The sequence below is a fragment of the Esox lucius genome, chromosome 9, assembly GCF_011004845.1.
Source record: "Esox lucius isolate fEsoLuc1 chromosome 9, fEsoLuc1.pri, whole genome shotgun sequence".
NCBI lineage: Eukaryota > Metazoa > Chordata > Actinopteri > Esociformes > Esocidae > Esox > Esox lucius.
The window spans coordinates 3,688,789-3,707,060 of record NC_047577.1 but is presented as its reverse complement, the minus strand read 5'-3'; the positions used below and the strand labels follow the sequence as shown (position 1 = coordinate 3,707,060).

The 18,272-nt window shown below is 46.3% G+C and overlaps 1 protein-coding gene across 2 annotated transcripts; it reads left to right on the top strand.

Annotated features, from left to right (window-relative positions):
• The first annotated feature begins 364 nt into the window (after positions 1-364).
• Positions 365-18,271, top strand: trip10b (thyroid hormone receptor interactor 10b). Of its 2 annotated transcripts, XM_034294217.1 has the most exons (16): positions 365-724; positions 8,426-8,541; positions 8,663-8,716; positions 9,925-10,072; positions 10,374-10,436; positions 10,561-10,665; positions 10,759-10,887; positions 10,993-11,139; positions 11,224-11,385; positions 13,243-13,266; positions 14,180-14,289; positions 15,227-15,359; positions 15,439-15,506; positions 15,696-15,805; positions 16,326-16,495; positions 16,584-18,271. In XM_034294217.1, the coding sequence occupies exons 1-15, from the start codon at positions 701-703 to the stop codon at positions 16,463-16,465; spliced, it is 1,533 nt and encodes a 510-aa protein (XP_034150108.1). In that variant the 5' UTR covers positions 365-700; the 3' UTR covers positions 16,466-16,495; positions 16,584-18,271. The 2 variants fall into 2 exon arrangements, with proteins under 2 accessions (XP_034150108.1, XP_012986526.2); XM_013131072.4 differs by lacking the exons at positions 13,243-13,266; positions 16,584-18,271 and having other exon boundaries at positions 368-724; positions 16,326-16,542.
• The last annotated feature ends 1 nt before the right edge of the window (position 18,272 follows it).

The window sequence follows — 18,272 nt, the reverse complement described above, 5'->3', positions numbered from 1 at the left end:
CCCAATTTTTTTTTAAAGTGATACCCTGTACGTGAATGCAGTGTTCACGGCCTCATTAGGCTTGGTGAACAATGTGAGGGGCACTGAGGTTTGTTATGAACTCCAAAACGTCACCCATCACTGAACCCTTTACACGTGGGTGGGCAGGCCCCCCCTTCACTGGCAGAACGGAGATAAAGTCAGTGGTATATTTTCATGAACAAGGCCATACTTAGGCAGCTCCCATTTTACCTGTATACATTGTCCAGGATAATTATGCGTATTGCCTTCACTTTCATAAGCAGTGAACCCAGGTTCCTTTAAGACCAAGCCCTTGGGTTTTACAGTGAAGAAGAGAACCTCCCCCTACAGTTTTTTTTTTCTATTATTACTAGTCTCTTGAAGAACACACTGTGGGATATCTAGTTTCCGGCATTCGTTAGACGGAGCAAATGTTTGTGGGTGACACGAAAGCTGAGAGAGGACTGTGGACGCTCCTTGCTTTACACTCCCTTTCTGGTCTTTGAACTAAAACTAGGAAAACTGGGCGATCATTAGTGTATTTCCCTAGAAGGAACGGATGGCTGTGCCAAGAGGCTGATGCGCACACTTCCCGACAACATTTCCTCCGACCTCCACCCTCTCCAGGCGAACGCTTGAGATTCGACTAGTCTTTGGCAAACAAGTGTTGATAGGACGTACGTGACAACTTTTTCAAGACATGGATTGGGGGACGGATCTTTGGGTAAGTTTACAACAAGCTGACATATGCTCTAGTGACAAGTAGACACCGTATACGCAAAACAGTAATTTCCCTGGAGATCGGGATTGTTTTGTTTTTGATGTCTCACAATGATCAAATGTCAACTGTTGTGAGGTTGGCGACAACAAAACTATAGGCGAGTAGGCTCAGTTAGAATGTTGTTGCTTGTGGGCGTCTGTTATTTCGTAATGTTGCATACTATGACCCCTTAAATAACTAGCTACCACCTAACGAGGCTACAAGAAAGGGTTCTGTGCATTAAAAGAGCCCTAGTGGAGGATCGTTTTGTCATTATCAACATATAAGCTATTTGTTGATGTAGCTATTCATCTATCCTTCGTCTGGGCGCGCGCCTGTGTGTATTATGACAATAAGAGAACTGGGTCATGGTCAGCTCCACTGATGAGGTCAGGGGTTAGACGTCAAGGCATGACCTTACCCTGAGAGTAATAAGACTTGTCTGAGACAGCTATAAAGTCATTATCCATGAGCTTCATTACATATTTGGTTGGTGTCAAAACATATAGCCACAACACAAAGCTACAATTGGGTTATTTCAACAGTTATTAACATGCTCTAACTCATGGATTAGGGATGAGGTAAGATTGTTTTGGATCTGTGGGACTCTCAATCAATTGCCAACCCAGCCTGTATAGAACACAGACAACTCATTTTTTGAACACTGTGTGGTCATATATACAACACAGTGAGGTCATTTATAGAAAACACAGTGAGGTCATGTATAGAGCAACTATAGCACTAATTAACTGTTTACAAAATGAGCAATATTTACAAAATGTCTCGGAACAGCAGTGCTCAACTGTGTTGGAAATAGACCCATAGGGGTCAACTTTGTTGGGAATAGACCCATAGCGGTCAGCTGTGTTGGGAATAGACCCATAGCGGTCAGCTGTGTTGGGAATAGACCCATAGCGGTCAACTGTGATGGGATTAGACCCATAGGGATCAACTGTGTTGAGAATAGACGCATAGGGGTCAACTGTGTTGGGAATAGACCCATAGGGGTCAACTGTGTTGGGAATAGACCCATATGGGTCAACTGTGTTGGGAATAGACCCATATGGGTCAACTGTGTTGGGAATAGACCCATATGGGTCAACTGTGTTGGGAATAGACCCATATGGGTCAACTGTGTTGGGAATAGACCCATATGGGTCAACTGTGTTGGGAATAGACCCATAGCGGTCAACTGTAGTAGTGTCACCTGAGCCATTGGGGTGGACTGTGCTGTAAATAGGTCACTATGTGTTACATTCCTTTACTTAAGCAACTCAGTAAATCCTAACGTCTCTCTGGGCACTTTTCATGACAGTTCCAAGATGCTCTCCTGTTTGAGGTGTTGGGTTAAAAGAGGAAGCAAACTGTGACAAATATCCTCTTTCCCTTCCTTTACGGTATTCTGTCTCATGTTTCATATCTGCAAAATTGTTCAGAAACTTTCAATTTCACGTCAGCCTTGAAAAGATTAAATGCCGGGACCTTCCTTGCTGATTAAAGTTGGGCTGGAATCTGTAATAAGAGGACTCATACAGCCAGAATACTTCTTGCTTGTACAACTTTATCATATTGCTGTAAGTAATTCTCATTGTTAGTCAGAGCCTCTAGGCAGTCACTGATCTGTCCTTCCATCAAGGCTCTGGATGGGTGGTGTCTATTGCCTGGAATCTACGGAATCTACCCCTTATCTAAATGCTTTAGATCGCTGGCTTAAATCACTACACGCTGCTTTAAATCACTACATCATTTCTTTTAAACATTTTATTGGTTCTGGAATGTTTCCTTGGTGTTGGAATGTTTCCTTGGTGCTGGAATGTTTCCTTTGTTCTGGAACATTTCCTTGGTTCTGGAATGTTTCGTTGGTTCTAGAATGTTTCATTGGTTCTGGAACGTTTCCCCGGTTCTGGAAAGTGTCCCCGGTTCTGGAACGTTCCCCGGTTCTGGAACATTTCCTTGGTTCTGGAATGTTTCCTTGATTCTGGGATGTTTTGTTGGTTCTGGGATGTTTCCTTAGTTCTGGAACAATGTAGGCCTAAATGCAATGGAAAGTCTATCTTAGTGTAGACAGGCCCTAAGTGGTTTTGAATGAAAATCTCTCTTTCCCTGGCCCCTCTTCTCTCCCTCAATTTCAATTTAAATGGCTTTCTTGGCATGGAAAACATTTGCATAAGACACTATTTAAATAATGAATAACAAAAGAGGAATATAAAAATCTAATAGAAATTGTAAGTGATATTACAAAAAACAAAAGTTCCAAAACAATAATGACGGTATAACAGAGGGCATTAGAAATGCGCAGTGTTGTAACAGGGCGCCTGGTAACGTATGAATGACCAGGGAATTAGCCTGATCTCCAGTGGTTGCCCTTTTGTCATGGCAACATGTCACAAACCTGCTCCTGCGATTCAACATTGAGGTGTTTCACTTTACAGGTACAGGTTTTAGATTTGTTTTCAACTTCATTGTGGGTCTGTGTGATATCTCTCTTACGCTCTATATTTCTCTTTCTGTTACTGTCTTTCTCTCTCTCACACACATTGTACTCTCTCTGAAGGTCCCAGTAGACTTCAGTCTTTTCTCACGTGCAGTCAAACCTAATCTGCTTACTTCTAATATTTAACTTCAGAAAAAATGTTTGGTAAGAGGGCCACCCTGTAAAATCAAATATAACATTTGTGCAAACTGATGAAATCCCACCGGCCGAAAGACAACCCCCCCCCCCTTTCAAGGGAAGTGCATATCAACATTCAACCCTTTCCTGCACAGACCAACATTTATAAAATAATACCATGTCTGCATTTTCATGTACCAGCTTCATCTGAAACGAAACGTCACCTTAAGTTATAGTCTCCTTCCAACTTCAGCGCACATACTTCAGTCTTCAGTCACATTAAGAAAAAGCATCTGTCTCTATTAGCCGGACAACGAGGAAAATAGCTAGCTAACGCCTTTTTCACGTGCCAGCCTGATCCATCAGTTGGTAGAGCAGGACGCTTGAAATGTCAGGGTTGTGGGTTTAATTCCCTCCCGGGACCAGCATGAAAATGTGTGCACTCCCTGTTGAAAGTTGGTCTGGAGTAGAGTGTCTGCTAGATATACTCACAGGCCCTCAGACCCTCCGTCAGTTCTACAGCTACACCAGGGAGAGTATCCCGATTGGCTGCATCATCCCGTGGTGTGGACGCTGCCTCACTGTCACTCGCAAGGCTCTTCAGAGGATTAGCGAACGGCCAAGTTTGTCACTGTGGCTGAGCTCTCTGTCATCCAAGACGTCGACACCATGTAGTACTGGGAGACGTCTGCCCGGATGTCCGCATTTGTTTCTTTTTGGCACTATTCTATTTGACTATGGACACACGTGTGAATACACGACAGACACCCACAGAATTTTCAACCATTTTGTTTGTTGAAAACCCAAGTGCATTTCCTCCTTAACCCTGACTTTTAACCCAATTGCTGCTAGGATAAAGACATGGTACACTAAATTTGACCTCAACCCTATGATCTATATTCCCTGCATAGTACACTAGATATGACCTCAACCCTGTGATTAGACTTCCTGCATAGTACACTAGATATGACCTCAACCCTGTGATTAGACTTCCTGCATAGTACAATAGATATGACCTCAACCCTGTGATAAGACTTCCTGCATAGTACACTAGATATGACCTCAACCTTGTGATTAGACTTCCTGCATAGTACACTAGATATGACCTCAACCCTGTGATTAGACTTCCTGCATAGTACAATAGATATGACCTCAACCCTGTGATTAGACTTCCTGCATAGTACACTAGATATGACCTCAACCCTGTGATTAGACTTCCTGCATAGTACCATAGATATGACCTCAACCCTGTGATTAGACTTCCTGCATAGTACAATAGATATGACCTCAACCCTGTGATTAGACTTCCTGCATAATACACTAGATATGACCTCAACCCTGTGATTAGACTTCCTGCATAGTACAGTAAATAGCTGTTGTGTCTCTGAGGAGTGTGTGTCACCTGCACCCTCTTATCGGAGGAGATTGGGGTAAAAAGGGAAGTTGCATTACAGCTGGACCTTGTATGCAATAAACAAATAAAATAATATATTTACTACATGGCAGCTGCAGCTTGTTTGTGTGTGTGTGTGTGTGTATGTGTGTGTGTGTATGATGGTATATGAGTTGGGTGTGTGTGCGCGTGTGTGTGTGAGTGAGAGATCTCTTCCTAGCCCACAGACAGCAGATTGTCTCGACAGATTAAAGACCAACCAGCTGCACCCACACCCACTTTAGAGAGGATATACCTGACCAACCGGTTGATGTGTGTGTGTTTAACAGGAGGAGCGTTTGGTTCTGAGCCATTGCTCATATTTACATACAGTGACAACTTGGTGGGTGAGGGGCAGGGAGAGGGTGATGGGCGGGGGGGTTGAGGGGTATGAAGGGGGTGAGGGGGTGGTAGGGGTCATGGAGGGTTTGGTTGTTTTGTTGTTTGTTTTTTTAGACAATTGAGGCATTTGTTTGATTTTCAATAGATTTGCCATTTTAATGGAGTCTGTGTTAAACAATGAAAGTATTAATCCATTAAGGCCCATTGGCTCAGACCTGTGTGGCGTGTGACATTACCAGTCAGCCTGATACCGCCTGGACAAATGGATGTGGCCCAGACCCGGTCAAGTTCACCGGTAGCAGGAGCAGAAACTTGTGTGCCGATGGTGTTTCTGGAGCTAACGCCGGTAGCAGCCGGTAACGAACAGTAACAGAAGTGTGCGTGTGAGGTGTGTGTGAAATGTGTGAGAGACCACCTGGTGTAGAGGTTTTGGATGAGCTAGCTCACCCCCAGTGATGAACTTGCTAGTCCTCACCACCCTCTGACAGGCCTTGGTGATGACCTCTGTTGTCCTTACCAGCCTCTGACAGGCCTTGTGATGACCTCTGTTGTCCTTACCAGCCTCTGAAAGGCCTTGGTGATGACCTCTGTTGTCCTTACCACCCTCTGAAAGGCCTTGGTGATGACCTCTGTTGTCCTTACCACCCTCTGAAAGGCCTTGGTGATGACCTCTGTTGTCCTTACCAGCCTCTGAAAGGCCTTGGTGATGACCTCTGTTGTCCTTACCACCCTCTGAAAGGCCTTGTGATGATCTTGGTTGTCCTTACCACCCTCTGAAAGGCCTTGGTGATGACCTCTGTTGTCCTTACCACCCTCTGAAAGGCCTTGTGATGATCTTGGTTGTCCTTACCAGCCTCTGAAAGGCCTTGGTGATGACCTCTGTTGTCCTTACCACCCTCTGAAAGGCCTTGGTGATGACCTCTGTTGTCCTTACCACCCTCTGAAAGGCCTCGGGATGACCTCTGTTGTCCTTACCACCCTCTGAAAGGCCTTGTGATGATCTTGGTTGTCCTTACCAGCCTCTGAAAGGCCTTGGTGATGACCTCTGTTGTCCTTACCACCCTCTGAAAGGCCTTGGTGATGATCTTGGTTGTCCTTACCAGCCTCTGAAAGGCCTCGGGATGACCTCTGTTGTCCTTACCACCCTCTGAAAGGCCTTGGTGATGACCTCTGTTGTCCTTACCACCCTCTGAAAGGCCTTGGTGATGACCTCTGTTGTCCTTACCACCCTCTGAAAGGCCTTGGTGATGACCTCTGTTGTCCTTACCACCCTCTGAAAGGCCTTGGTGATGATCTCGGTTGTCCTTACCACCCTCTGAAAGGCCTTGGTGATGACCTCTGTTGTCCTTACCACCCTCTGAAAGGCCTTGGTGATGACCTCTGTTGTCCTTACCACCCTCTGAAAGGCCTTGGTGATGATCTTGGTTGTCCTTACCACCCTCTGAAAGGCCTTGGTGATGATCTCGGTTGTCCTAACCAGCCTCTGAAAGGCCTTGGTGATGACCTCTGTTGTCCTTACCAGCCTCTGAAAGGCCTTGGTGATGACCTCTGTTGTCCTTACCACCCTCTGAAGGCCTTGGTGATGATCTCGGTTGTCCTAACCAGCCTCTGAAAGGCCTCAGGATGATCTCGGTTGTCCTTACCACCCTCTGAAAGGCCTTGTGATGATCTTGGTTGTCCTTACCACCCTCTGAAAGGCCTTGGTGATGACCTCTGTTGTCCTTACCACCCTCTGAAAGGCCTTGTGATGATCTTGGTTGTCCTTACCAGCCTCTGAAAGGCCTTGGTGATGACCTCTGTTGTCCTTACCACCCTCTGAAAGGCCTTGGTGATGACCTCTGTTGTCCTTACCACCCTCTGAAAGGCCTCGGGATGACCTCTGTTGTCCTTACCACCCTCTGAAAGGCCTTGTGATGATCTTGGTTGTCCTTACCAGCCTCTGAAAGGCCTTGGTGATGACCTCTGTTGTCCTTACCACCCTCTGAAAGGCCTTGGTGATGATCTTGGTTGTCCTTACCAGCCTCTGAAAGGCCTCGGGATGACCTCTGTTGTCCTTACCACCCTCTGAAAGGCCTTGGTGATGACCTCTGTTGTCCTTACCACCCTCTGAAAGGCCTTGGTGATGACCTCTGTTGTCCTTACCACCCTCTGAAAGGCCTTGGTGATGACCTCTGTTGTCCTTACCACCCTCTGAAAGGCCTTGGTGATGATCTCGGTTGTCCTTACCACCCTCTGAAAGGCCTTGGTGATGACCTCTGTTGTCCTTACCACCCTCTGAAAGGCCTTGGTGATGACCTCTGTTGTCCTTACCACCCTCTGAAAGGCCTTGGTGATGATCTTGGTTGTCCTTACCACCCTCTGAAAGGCCTTGGTGATGATCTCGGTTGTCCTAACCAGCCTCTGAAAGGCCTTGGTGATGACCTCTGTTGTCCTTACCAGCCTCTGAAAGGCCTTGGTGATGACCTCTGTTGTCCTTACCACCCTCTGAAGGCCTTGGTGATGATCTCGGTTGTCCTAACCAGCCTCTGAAAGGCCTCAGGATGATCTCGGTTGTCCTTACCAGCCTCTGAAAGGCCCATGGGGCTGTGAAACCGAGTGGTGGTGTAACTTCTGAGGAGGCTTCCCATGATGCAGCTGGAGGACCATGCTAACAATCTAAGGGCCACATTGTTTTGGTCTCCTGAGGAGGGGGGGGGGGGGGTGTTGACGTTTTTCCTTCACAAATGTTTGGCTCCAAGATGAACTCCCAGTCAGCTCTGTTGTCTCGCTGATGATAATGACTTTCACAGGGGCCAGGGGTGGAGCTTAAACAGGTGGGAATGAGTGTGCAGCATGCATGGCAGCCAATCAGAGGTTTTGAAACAGAACTCTCAGAACATTATTGTGAGTCAATGTGCAACCACGTGTGGTTAACCCCTGGTGGTCATAGACCACGTGTGGTTAACCCCTGATGGTCATAGACCACGTGTGGTTAACCCCTGATGGTCATAGACCACGTGTGGTTAACCCCTGATGGTCATAGACCACGTGTGGTTAACCCCTGATGGTCATAGACCACGTGTGGTTAACCCCTGGTGGTCATAGACCACGTGTAGTTAACCCCTGATGGTCATAGACCACGTGTGGTTAACCCCTGATGGTCATAGACCACGTGTGGTTAACCCCTGGTGGTCATAGACCACGTGTGGTTAACCCCTGATGGTCATAGACCACGTGTAGTTAACCCCTGATGGGCATTTGTGTGTGTGTGTTTTGTAACTTGATGTTCTCTCTGTTGCAGGACCAGTATGATGTCATCGATAAGCACACCCAATCCGGACTGGACCTGGTGGAGCGCTATGTAAAGTTTGTCAAAGAACGCACTGAGATAGAACAGGGCTACGCCAAGCAACTCAGGTGTGTGTATACATGTGTGTCTGAGTGTGTGTGTATCTTTGTGTGTGTGTGTGTGTGTGTAGGGGTCTTTCCACCACACAGACCTTACTGCCCTCTAACATGTCAGTTATCTATCTGTCAGGAACCTCAGTAGGAAATACCTGAAACGGGGAACCAAGGAGGAACAAGAGTGCAGGTGAGCAGTGTGTGTGTGGTGTGTGTGTGCGGCGTGTGTGTGTGTGTGTGGTATGTGTGTGTGTGTGTGTGTGTCTAGTTTGTGTGTGGCATGTCTAGTGTGTGTGTGGTGTGTGTGTGTGTGTGTGGTGTGTGTGTGTGTGGTATGTGTCTAGTTTGTGTGTGGCGTGTCTAGTGTGTGTGTGGTGTGTGTGTGGGTCTGGTGTGTGCGGTGTGCGTGTGAGAGGTGTGTGGTGTGTGTGTCTGGTGTGTGTGTGGCGTGTGTGTGAGAGGTGTGTGGTGTGTGTGTGTTTAGCGGGTGTGTGTGTGTGTGTGTGTGTGTGTGGTGTATGTGTCTGGTGTGTGTGTGGCATGTGTGTTTGGCGTATGTGTTTGGCGTGTGTGTGTGGCATGTTGGTGCTCTATGTAATCGGTTAGTGATTATCAGATGATAATCACATAATGCAGCTTAAAACAGGAAGTGTTTGAGCACATTGCGTGTGCGTGTTGAAATGTGAAAGGGCATCACTACGCTTCATGTTCTTCTAACCACTTAGCCTGGGTACCTGTCTCTCCACCTTCCAGTCACATAGCCTGGACGTAATTATCTAATCATTGTGGCTGATCTCGCCAGGTTGGCCTTTGGGGAAAGGTTGCAGGTGGTCATTTCAGACCCGTGAAAACAGAGTTGACTTAGCAGGGAAGTGACCCGCTGGGCCTCCTTCACGATGTCCCAGTCTGATGAAAGGTCACTTGGCCTCAGTGTTACGAAGCGTTCTGTGTAGCAAACGAAAGTAGAAAAGTGAGCTGCAACGTTTTGTGTTTACTTTACTGTAAATAGTTTTCAAGCTTTCAAGTCTGAAACTATATACATACTGCAGCTTTGGCCAGGAAGCTTTAAGCTTAAAGAAATAAATAGCTTGCCTAGCTAACAGTTGAATGTTTGTTTTTGTTTAAAAAATGTATTCTATTTGAGGCTCCGCATTTTGTAATGGAAATATAGATGCTATCAAAGATATAGAACTGCTGTATATCTATGGATTGTTTCAGATAGCCAAAGGGTCAGTCGTAGATCAATCTGCATATTGAAGGTTTGACAAAAGGCTTGTCTCTTTGAAATGACAAGGATTGGAATGCTGAAGTGTCTAGTACTTAAATGACCAATCACAAAAAAGGTGTTCCCTTCCGCTTCCTGGAATTCAAACAGTCAAGCTCTGTGTTCCCCCACAGGTTCACCAATCACCAGGCGTTCCAGGACGTTCTCAATGAGCTGAATGACTATGCAGGCCAAAGAGAGCTGATTGCTGAGAACATGATCACAGGAATCTGTGTTGAACTCACCAAATACCTTCGTGACCTCAAAGAAGAACGCAAAACTGTGAGGGGAGGGGTGGCTGGGAGACTGGCATGTGGGAACCAGTGAGGGGGGGGGGTGGCTGGGAGACTGGCATGTGGGAACCAGTGAGGGGGGGGCTGGGCGACTGGCATGTGGGAACCAGTGAGGGGGGGGTGGCTGGGAGACTGGCATGTGGGAACCAGTGAGGGGGGGGTGGCTGGGAGACTGGCATGTGGGAAACTCACTTTGACATTGTTGTCTGACTAGTCATTATCTCTCTCATTCTTTCTCTCCCATGACAGTCCTCACCCCTTTTTGTCCTCACCCTTTTCTCTCTCTCCAGTATTTGGCAGACGCCAGAAAAGCCCAGCAGAACTTAGAGATCAGCTTCAAGCAGCTAGAAAATGTGAGTGTGTGTGTGTCCATAAATGTTTTATAACCCTGTAACTGCCAGTGCACCAATTCTCACAATATAACATCAGCTTTAATCCAGGTTGTGTGTGTGTGTGTGTGTGTGTCTGTGTGCGCAGACTAAGAAGCGTTTTGCGAAGGAGTGGGGGGAGGCAGAGAAAGCAATACAGCAAGCAGAGAGAACAGAAAACGACATCACTGCTACTAAAGCAGAAGTTGATAAGGTACCACCCTCCACCCCACACACACACCCACACACACACACACACACACACACACAGGTTATCTTGACATTCCTACCTGATGAACATTCCTAGATGAAGACTCTGGCACACGGCCGGACACACACAGCAGAGGAGAGCCGGAACGACTACGCAGCCCAGCTCCAGAAATATAACAAGGAGCAGAACGCCTTCTACTACTCAGAGATCCCCCAGCTGTTCAATGTAAGATGTCCTGCAACTTCTACACACACACACACACACACACACGCACGTGCTTTCTTTTTTATGCACATAAATGTCTGTGTGTGTGTGTGTGTGTGTGTGTAGAAGCTGCAGGACCTTGATGAGCGTCGTATCCTGTCGTTGGCGAAAGGCTACATCCAGTTTGCCCACACAGAGACGGCCGTGCTGCCCATCATCACTAAATGTCTGGACGGGATCAGCACAGCCGGAAAGAACGTAGACGCCAAACAGGTAAACACACACACACACACACACACACACTATCACTAGCCGTCCATGTCCTGACTGTGTGTGTGTGTGTGTGTGTGTCCTAAGGACTCCATACGGTTGATAGAGCAAAACAAGTCAGGCTTTGACCGCCCGGCCGATGTAGAATACGAAGACTACAGCCAGGCGATCAAACCCGCCACGTCGGAAAACAACATCAACCACCCCAAAGTGCGCACCAAACTCTGGCCCTTCACAAAGAAGGCCAAGGTATGTACCCCACGCCCGGCTCCCTAAACGCCCCTCCCTCTGCAGGCTTAACCAAGCCAGTGGCTGTCAAACCTGGGCCTGGGGCCCCCCGCCGGGCACACACCCTTCATCCTGTCGGCTAATAATCCAGCGCCTTGAATGAGCCAATTGGATGAGCTGGTTCAGTGCCAGAACAAAACAGCCCAGCATCCGGGGTTTCCCCCTGGGAGGTTTGAGAAGCTCTGCAATGGCCACTACAGAGTAGCTCTAACCACTCCTTTTGAAAAGCTGCCTCTTCATCTCTTTTCTGTTTTACATCTCGGTCCTTATCCATCTCTCCTCTTTCATTGTAGTCTTTTCTCTCATCCTTCATTAGGACAAAGGTATTCTGTTCATCTTATCTCTGTCCTTTGTCATTGGACTAGAGCGCCCTGTTAGTGTTATCTCTCCTCTTTCATTGGACATCAGTCGTCTGCTTATCTCTGTCATTGGACGAGCCTGTTTAGGGGGAGTTCTAAGTGTCGGGCAATCAGACCCACCACCCCCGCAACCACCAAACATTCCTAACAAGTCTTGACTCCTGAGGGGGCATATGCAGCTTTGTTCGGGCTTGTCCATCACACCCCACCCATCTCTCTGTGTACGTTTTTTTTCTGTGTACCCCAGAATCAAGGGCTTTTGGCAAGTCGTACATTTTTTTTTTTTAAAGGTTATGTTTAGGTTTAAGGTTGGACTTGATTTAAGGCTTTAGGATCCTAAATCCTTAGATTTAGGATTGATTATTGGGGACAATAGGGTTTTTAATGGGAATACATTTTGGTTTGGTAAAAATGTATGTGTGTCTGCATGTCTGTTTATTTATCTGCTATAATTTCTTTTCACATCTTTATTAAACTTTTTCTCTTTCCTGTTTCTCCAGTTCTTCTGTCTCTCCAGTTCTCCTGTCTCTCCAGTTCTCCTGTCTCTCCTGCTCTCTTGTTGTCCCTTCATTTGTTCTCCCCTCTCCTGTTCTCCCCTCTCCTGTTCTCCTCTCTCCTGTTCTCCTCCCTCCTGGTCTCCCTCCTGGTCTCCCCCATCACCCTACCACTCTTTTCCAAGCTTCTTCATGGCCTCTCTTTTTTCCTATACTTTTCTGTCTCCCTGCAGTTTATGTTAGGGCTTTATTGGAATGGAATACATAGATACAAATAATAAATAACAATATATAACCGGGTATTTACTATTTGTATTAATCAATTTATCACATTCATTTTATGAAAACAGATTTTCTTAAGCAGTTGTCATACAGGGCTAACACTGATGGCCTTGAAAACCCCTTTGAAACAGGGTTGGGCAGTCCTCTGGGACATCACCTTTTATAAGGCCATCTTTTTTATCAAGAAAAAACTTAATGTGACCAGCAAGTTAAAAAAACAGGGGGGCAGTGGCCAATGAGGGGAGCAGTCGTCAGGCAGAAACTAGATCAGAAACAGGACTTTAGACAGCTAGGAGTCACCTGACCAGGCAGTCTGGAGGCGTGGCCCCAGGGATTAGGTCCTTCGAAGATCCTACTGGATGCCAGATTAAACCAGGCAGGACTGACTGATACTGGACCCTGCTTGAGCATAGACCGACCCTTGACCCCGGGCACATAGACTGACTCTTGACCCTGGGCAAATTAACTGACCCTTGACCCCAGGCACACAGACTGGCCCTTGACCCCGGGCACAGACTATTTCAGCATAAATACACTTTGTGTCTGCACAATTGCATACTATTTTTGTTGTCTTTCAAAAATGTTTGTTGTCTTTTCGTTGCTAGTCGTTTACTGGTTTGTGTTTGTTTGTGTGTTTGTGTGTGTCCGTCTCATGATGAGTGTCCATCTTCCACTTGTTCCAGGGGACACATTTTCAGAAGCACATGGTAACAGTCCCTATGGTTACGGTATAGGTCAGCGCCATCTATTTTCTCATGAAGTTAAAGGGGAAGTTCAGTTGGTTTCCAGCATTTAGTTGGAAAATGACTTAACTTCCCCTTTAAGTGGTTTCCAGGGAATTTTCCTAAGAGATTTTTATTGGTCCCTTAAGGGCCCCTGGGTCTGGACCATCTCAATCTCCTTGCTGTCATCGATCCCTTTCCTTTCTGGTCTCCTTTCCCTCTCTCCAGTGCCCAGTTCCAATACTTTAAAAACACATACTTTTCCTACCTTCTTCCTGTTACCCAGAGCCGTTTTCTACACAGTCAGGTGTCGAGGAAAGGAAAAGGAATGTTTTCAAAGTATTAGAATGGGGCACTTCTCATACATTTCGAAAACACCCCGGGGAATTCACTCTCTGGGGTCGCCCCTCAGATTAGCTGATCTAGGATCAGTTTGGCCTTCAGCATCACAATGACTGATATTACATGGCCAGGGAGGACCTGATCCTAGATCAGCAGAGGCCCAGCCACAGGGTCCCACTTCCCCAGTCGTAACAGGACCTTTGGAAGGGGACACCCCCAGGCTGAGGCACTTGATATGTAAACAGTGCCATCTGGTGGTGGACTGCGGTATATTTAAACGGTAGCACACAAGGGGGGTTTTGGTCAATATGCCATGTCAATGGGCTGTTCCAGTGTACAACACAACTCAGCATACCTGGATACCTGGCCCGTGGTATGATGACCATGTGATAACAATGTCTCAGGTGTGTTATGGTTAAGGGACATAAGACATCTTTCACCCGGTCAGCTTTCTTGTCTCTAACCCACCCAGTTTTCTAACGTCAGAAATGCCACACCAGTCAGAATTGCGGTGGTGAAACCTCCAGTCTCATCTCTCTCCGCCTGCACCCCCCAGCTTCCAGCAGCCGAGGACTTCTCTCACCTGCCCCCAGAGCAGAGAAGGAAGAAGCTGCAGTCCAAGGTGGACGAGATCAACAAGGAACTTCAGAAGGAGCAGGATCAGAGGTAGACCATCATCATCATCATCATCATCATTCATCACCACTGCGACCTTGTCAGGCCCCCACCACTGTCCTGAACCTCTTGATCCTTAATACAACAGGAAGTTCTGGAGGTTCTGGATCTCAGCACATTGCTATCGTGTTTTGTATTCGTCCACATTCTATTTGAACTCGTTATTCATTTTGTACTAATGTGACGAGGGGCGCCTCTTACAGGAAATGAACATGGTTTCACATGTGATGTTTATTAACATGATATGATTATGCTGTGATCTGCACTTCATCTGTTACATGTTTGTTCTCCTCTACTCACTCTCCTGTGTCTCTTTCCTTTGGGTTCCCCTCTACTCACTCTCCTGGGTCTCTTTCCTTTGGGTTCCCCTCTACTCACTCTCCTGGGTCTCTTTCCTTTGGGTTCTCCTCTACTCACTCTCCTGGGTCTCTTTCCTTTGGGTTCTCCTCAACTCACTCTCCTGTGACTCTTTCCTTTGGGTTCTCCTCTACTCACTCTCCTGTGTCTCTCTTTCCTTTGGGTTCTCCTCTACTCACTCTCCTGTGTCTCTCTTTCCTTTGGGTTCTCCTCTACTCACTCTCCTGTGTCTCTTTCCTTCGGGTTCTCCTCTACTCACTCTCCTGTGTTTCTTTCCTTCGGGTTCTCCTCTACTCACTCTCCTGTGTCTCTTTCCTTCGGGTTCTCCTCTACTCACTCTCCTGTGTTTCTTTCCTTTGGGTTCTCCTCTACTCACTCTCCTGTGTCTCTCTTTCCTTTGGGTTCTCCTCTACTCACTCTCCTGTGTCTCTCTTTCCTTTGGGTTCTCCTCTACTCACTCTCATGTGTCTCTTTCCTTTGGGTTCTCCTCTACTTACTCTCCTGTGTCCCTCCTCCTTCTTTCTCTCCATTGTTCCTCTCCCTTCTGCCCGTGTTTCGTTCTACCTTTCAGTGATGCACTGGTTAAGATGAAGGGTGTGTATGAGCAGAGCCCTCAGATGGGAGACCCGGCCAGTCTAGAACCTCAGTTCCAGCAGACCGCGCAGAACATAGCACGCCTCCGAGGGGAACTCCGCAAATATGAGGTGCTACACACACACACAAAAACATTATACATTTTTGTCGTTAGCCATCTGCAGTAAATAACTGTTCCCTCTGTGTTAGTCTTGGCTGGCGGAAGCTTCCGGAGATGATTCTACCAACACTGCTGTCAACAACAACAATAAACACCGGTGAGAGCTTTCTCTTTCTCTGTGTGTTTGTGTTAAAAGACAGATTCACAGTTTTCACAACCGTACATGTATTTTTTATGTGAAAGTTCTTTATTCGATGTGTATTTAATGAACGTCCCTCACCCAGCGCCTCACCTCGTCTCCCTGCTTGTCATAGTAAGACACCCTATATGATGTGTCTCTCTCCAGGTCTCTACCGGCCGATCTGTCCCAGAACATCTATTCAGAATTTGATGATGATTTTGAGGAAGATATTGAGCCGCCTATTGGACAGGCCACTGCCCTCTACACCTTTGAAGGTAAGCACACACACACATACACACACACACACACACACACACACACACACACACACACAGTCCTCTTTCTCCATTCTCCCCTGCTTCTTAACTTCAGAAGGCTAGATCGGTAATGAAACTGTGACACATTCTAGAACCGGTCTGTCATTCTAGAGCACATACCACATTCTGGAACCTGTTTGTCATTCTACATTCTATGTTAATAGTACTACAACCGGTACTCCATTCTAGCACCTGTATTGCCTGGTCGTACCTGTTTTAACTTCGTAGAATATGTCACACAGGATTTCCGGTGCCTCTTACCAAATGTGTTAAATAACTTGGCTGTGTTCACCTGGTCAAGGAGGTTCCTAATGAAGACCTTACTGATGGGGTAAAGGAAGTTTGTTTAGGTCTTATTTAGGAACTTCCTCGCCTGGTGATTCAGCCAGGTACTTGTGAACACTGGGGAACTAGCTTTACTTTGTTTCTTTCCCTCCGGCTACTAACTCTGTTTGTGTGTTGTTGTTGTTGTGTCCAGGTGCCAGTGAGGGGACAGTGTCCATAACCGAGGGGGAACAGCTGAGTGTGATGGAGAGGGACAAAGGGGACGGTTGGATGAGGGTCCAGCGAGCCAATGGAGACGAAGGATACATCCCTTCATCCTATGTCCAATTCTAATCCTGCACACACACACACACACACACACACATATGGATAAACTGACACACACACACACACACACATGGATGAACACACACACACACTCACATACATATGGATGAATGGACAAACACACACACACACATATGGATAAACTGACACACACACACTCCTGTTAGCCAATGACAACCATACTATTTTTCTAGTTGTATCTCCTCCTACTGTAAAACTCACCAGCAACTCCTGGGAGCCAAACATCCAACATTTCATAAACATGGTGTGACATTTACACAATCCTGTCATTTTTTTTACACAACAAAATACCACATTTCAGAACCATTCTTTTACACCCCAAATCCTTCATCTCCTCTTTCTACTACATCCTCAGTCAGCTGGTGACATTCCCTTCACCTACAGAAACTAATATTAAAGGCCCATCATCTCTGTGCTTTCCCCCCCCCCAACAGCCCTCTTTCTCTCTATCTCACGGTTTCTGTCTCTATCCATCCCTCCCTTTATCATCCGTCTCTTTATCATCCCTCTCTATATCATCCATCTCTATATCATCCCTCTCTATATCATCCCTCCCTTTATCATCCCTCTCTTAGTCATCCCTCTCTTAGTCATCCCTCTCTTAGTCATCCCTCTCTTAGTCATCCCTCTCTTTGTCATTTGTCTCTTTGTCATCCCTCTCCATTCTTACTGAACAACAGATACTGAGTTGCCTGGACAATGTGATTGATGTTGTTAGCTAGCATTTAGGGACCACATTTCTTGTCACTGTTACATCATTTGGATGGTGTTTTCTCAGCGGGGCCCAAATGTTACCCTGTGTACTACTTTTCACTGGAACCCAATGTCCTACATAGTACACTATTTTTCTCCAGAGTCCTATTGGATTAGGGGGCCTTCTCTGGCCTGTATGTGAGAACCCAATGGTTTAAATGTATTTTAATTTGAAAATGTATTCTGGTTCTGTGACCGTGTTCTGTCTGTGGTTTGGTATGTTTTTTTTAAATGTGTTCCTTCTTCTCTGAACATGTTTTCTCTGCCTTATTTGTGTGTGGGGGGGTGGGGTTGTAATTTAAATGTCTGTAGTCAAATGGGTCTTTTGCTGTGCTCTGGCCAATCAAATTGCTCTGTGGTCATGTTAAGACCAATCAGATGGCTGTAATTATATTTTGAGCCCTGTTATGTGTCCACTACTGCTATTTGAACCTTATAAAAGGGCTGTCTAATTTCACTCCTGGAGAGCCGCTGATCTGACCTGTGCATTTCCCTTCCGGCAGGCCGCCTGGTATTCAACCAAAGACACACACTGGCTTAAAACACACTGCGTCTTACCTTTAAATCGAATTTACACTTTAGCTGATAAGTGTATTAGGAAATGTAATATTTATGTTTTTTATGTGGGATTCGAACCAACATCCCCGGCAAGTGCCGCGCTCTAACAGTTGAGCTACCAACTACATTTAGGATGCTTCGCAGATGGTAGTGTATTCTCTATGTAGTGTACTGGCTTTCTTCAGAGCACTAAAAGAAGTGCACTATGGGACAAGGGATGCCATTTTGGACTCCGTACCTAATCCCTCTTTTATAGCACACTGCGGTGGCCATTTTGGGATGCAGATCGGCTCTCCAGGTCAAGTGTTTAACCTTTGACCTCCCTGGTATAAAGGAACTGGATTTGTCTCCTGCTGCTTCTCAATACGATTATTGGAAAATATAAATAATATTTCATATGATTTTATAAACAGCTGTTGTATGTTTGAGTTGGTGTTTACCAGTGGGAAAAAATGATTTTTATAACATACTGTAAGATTAT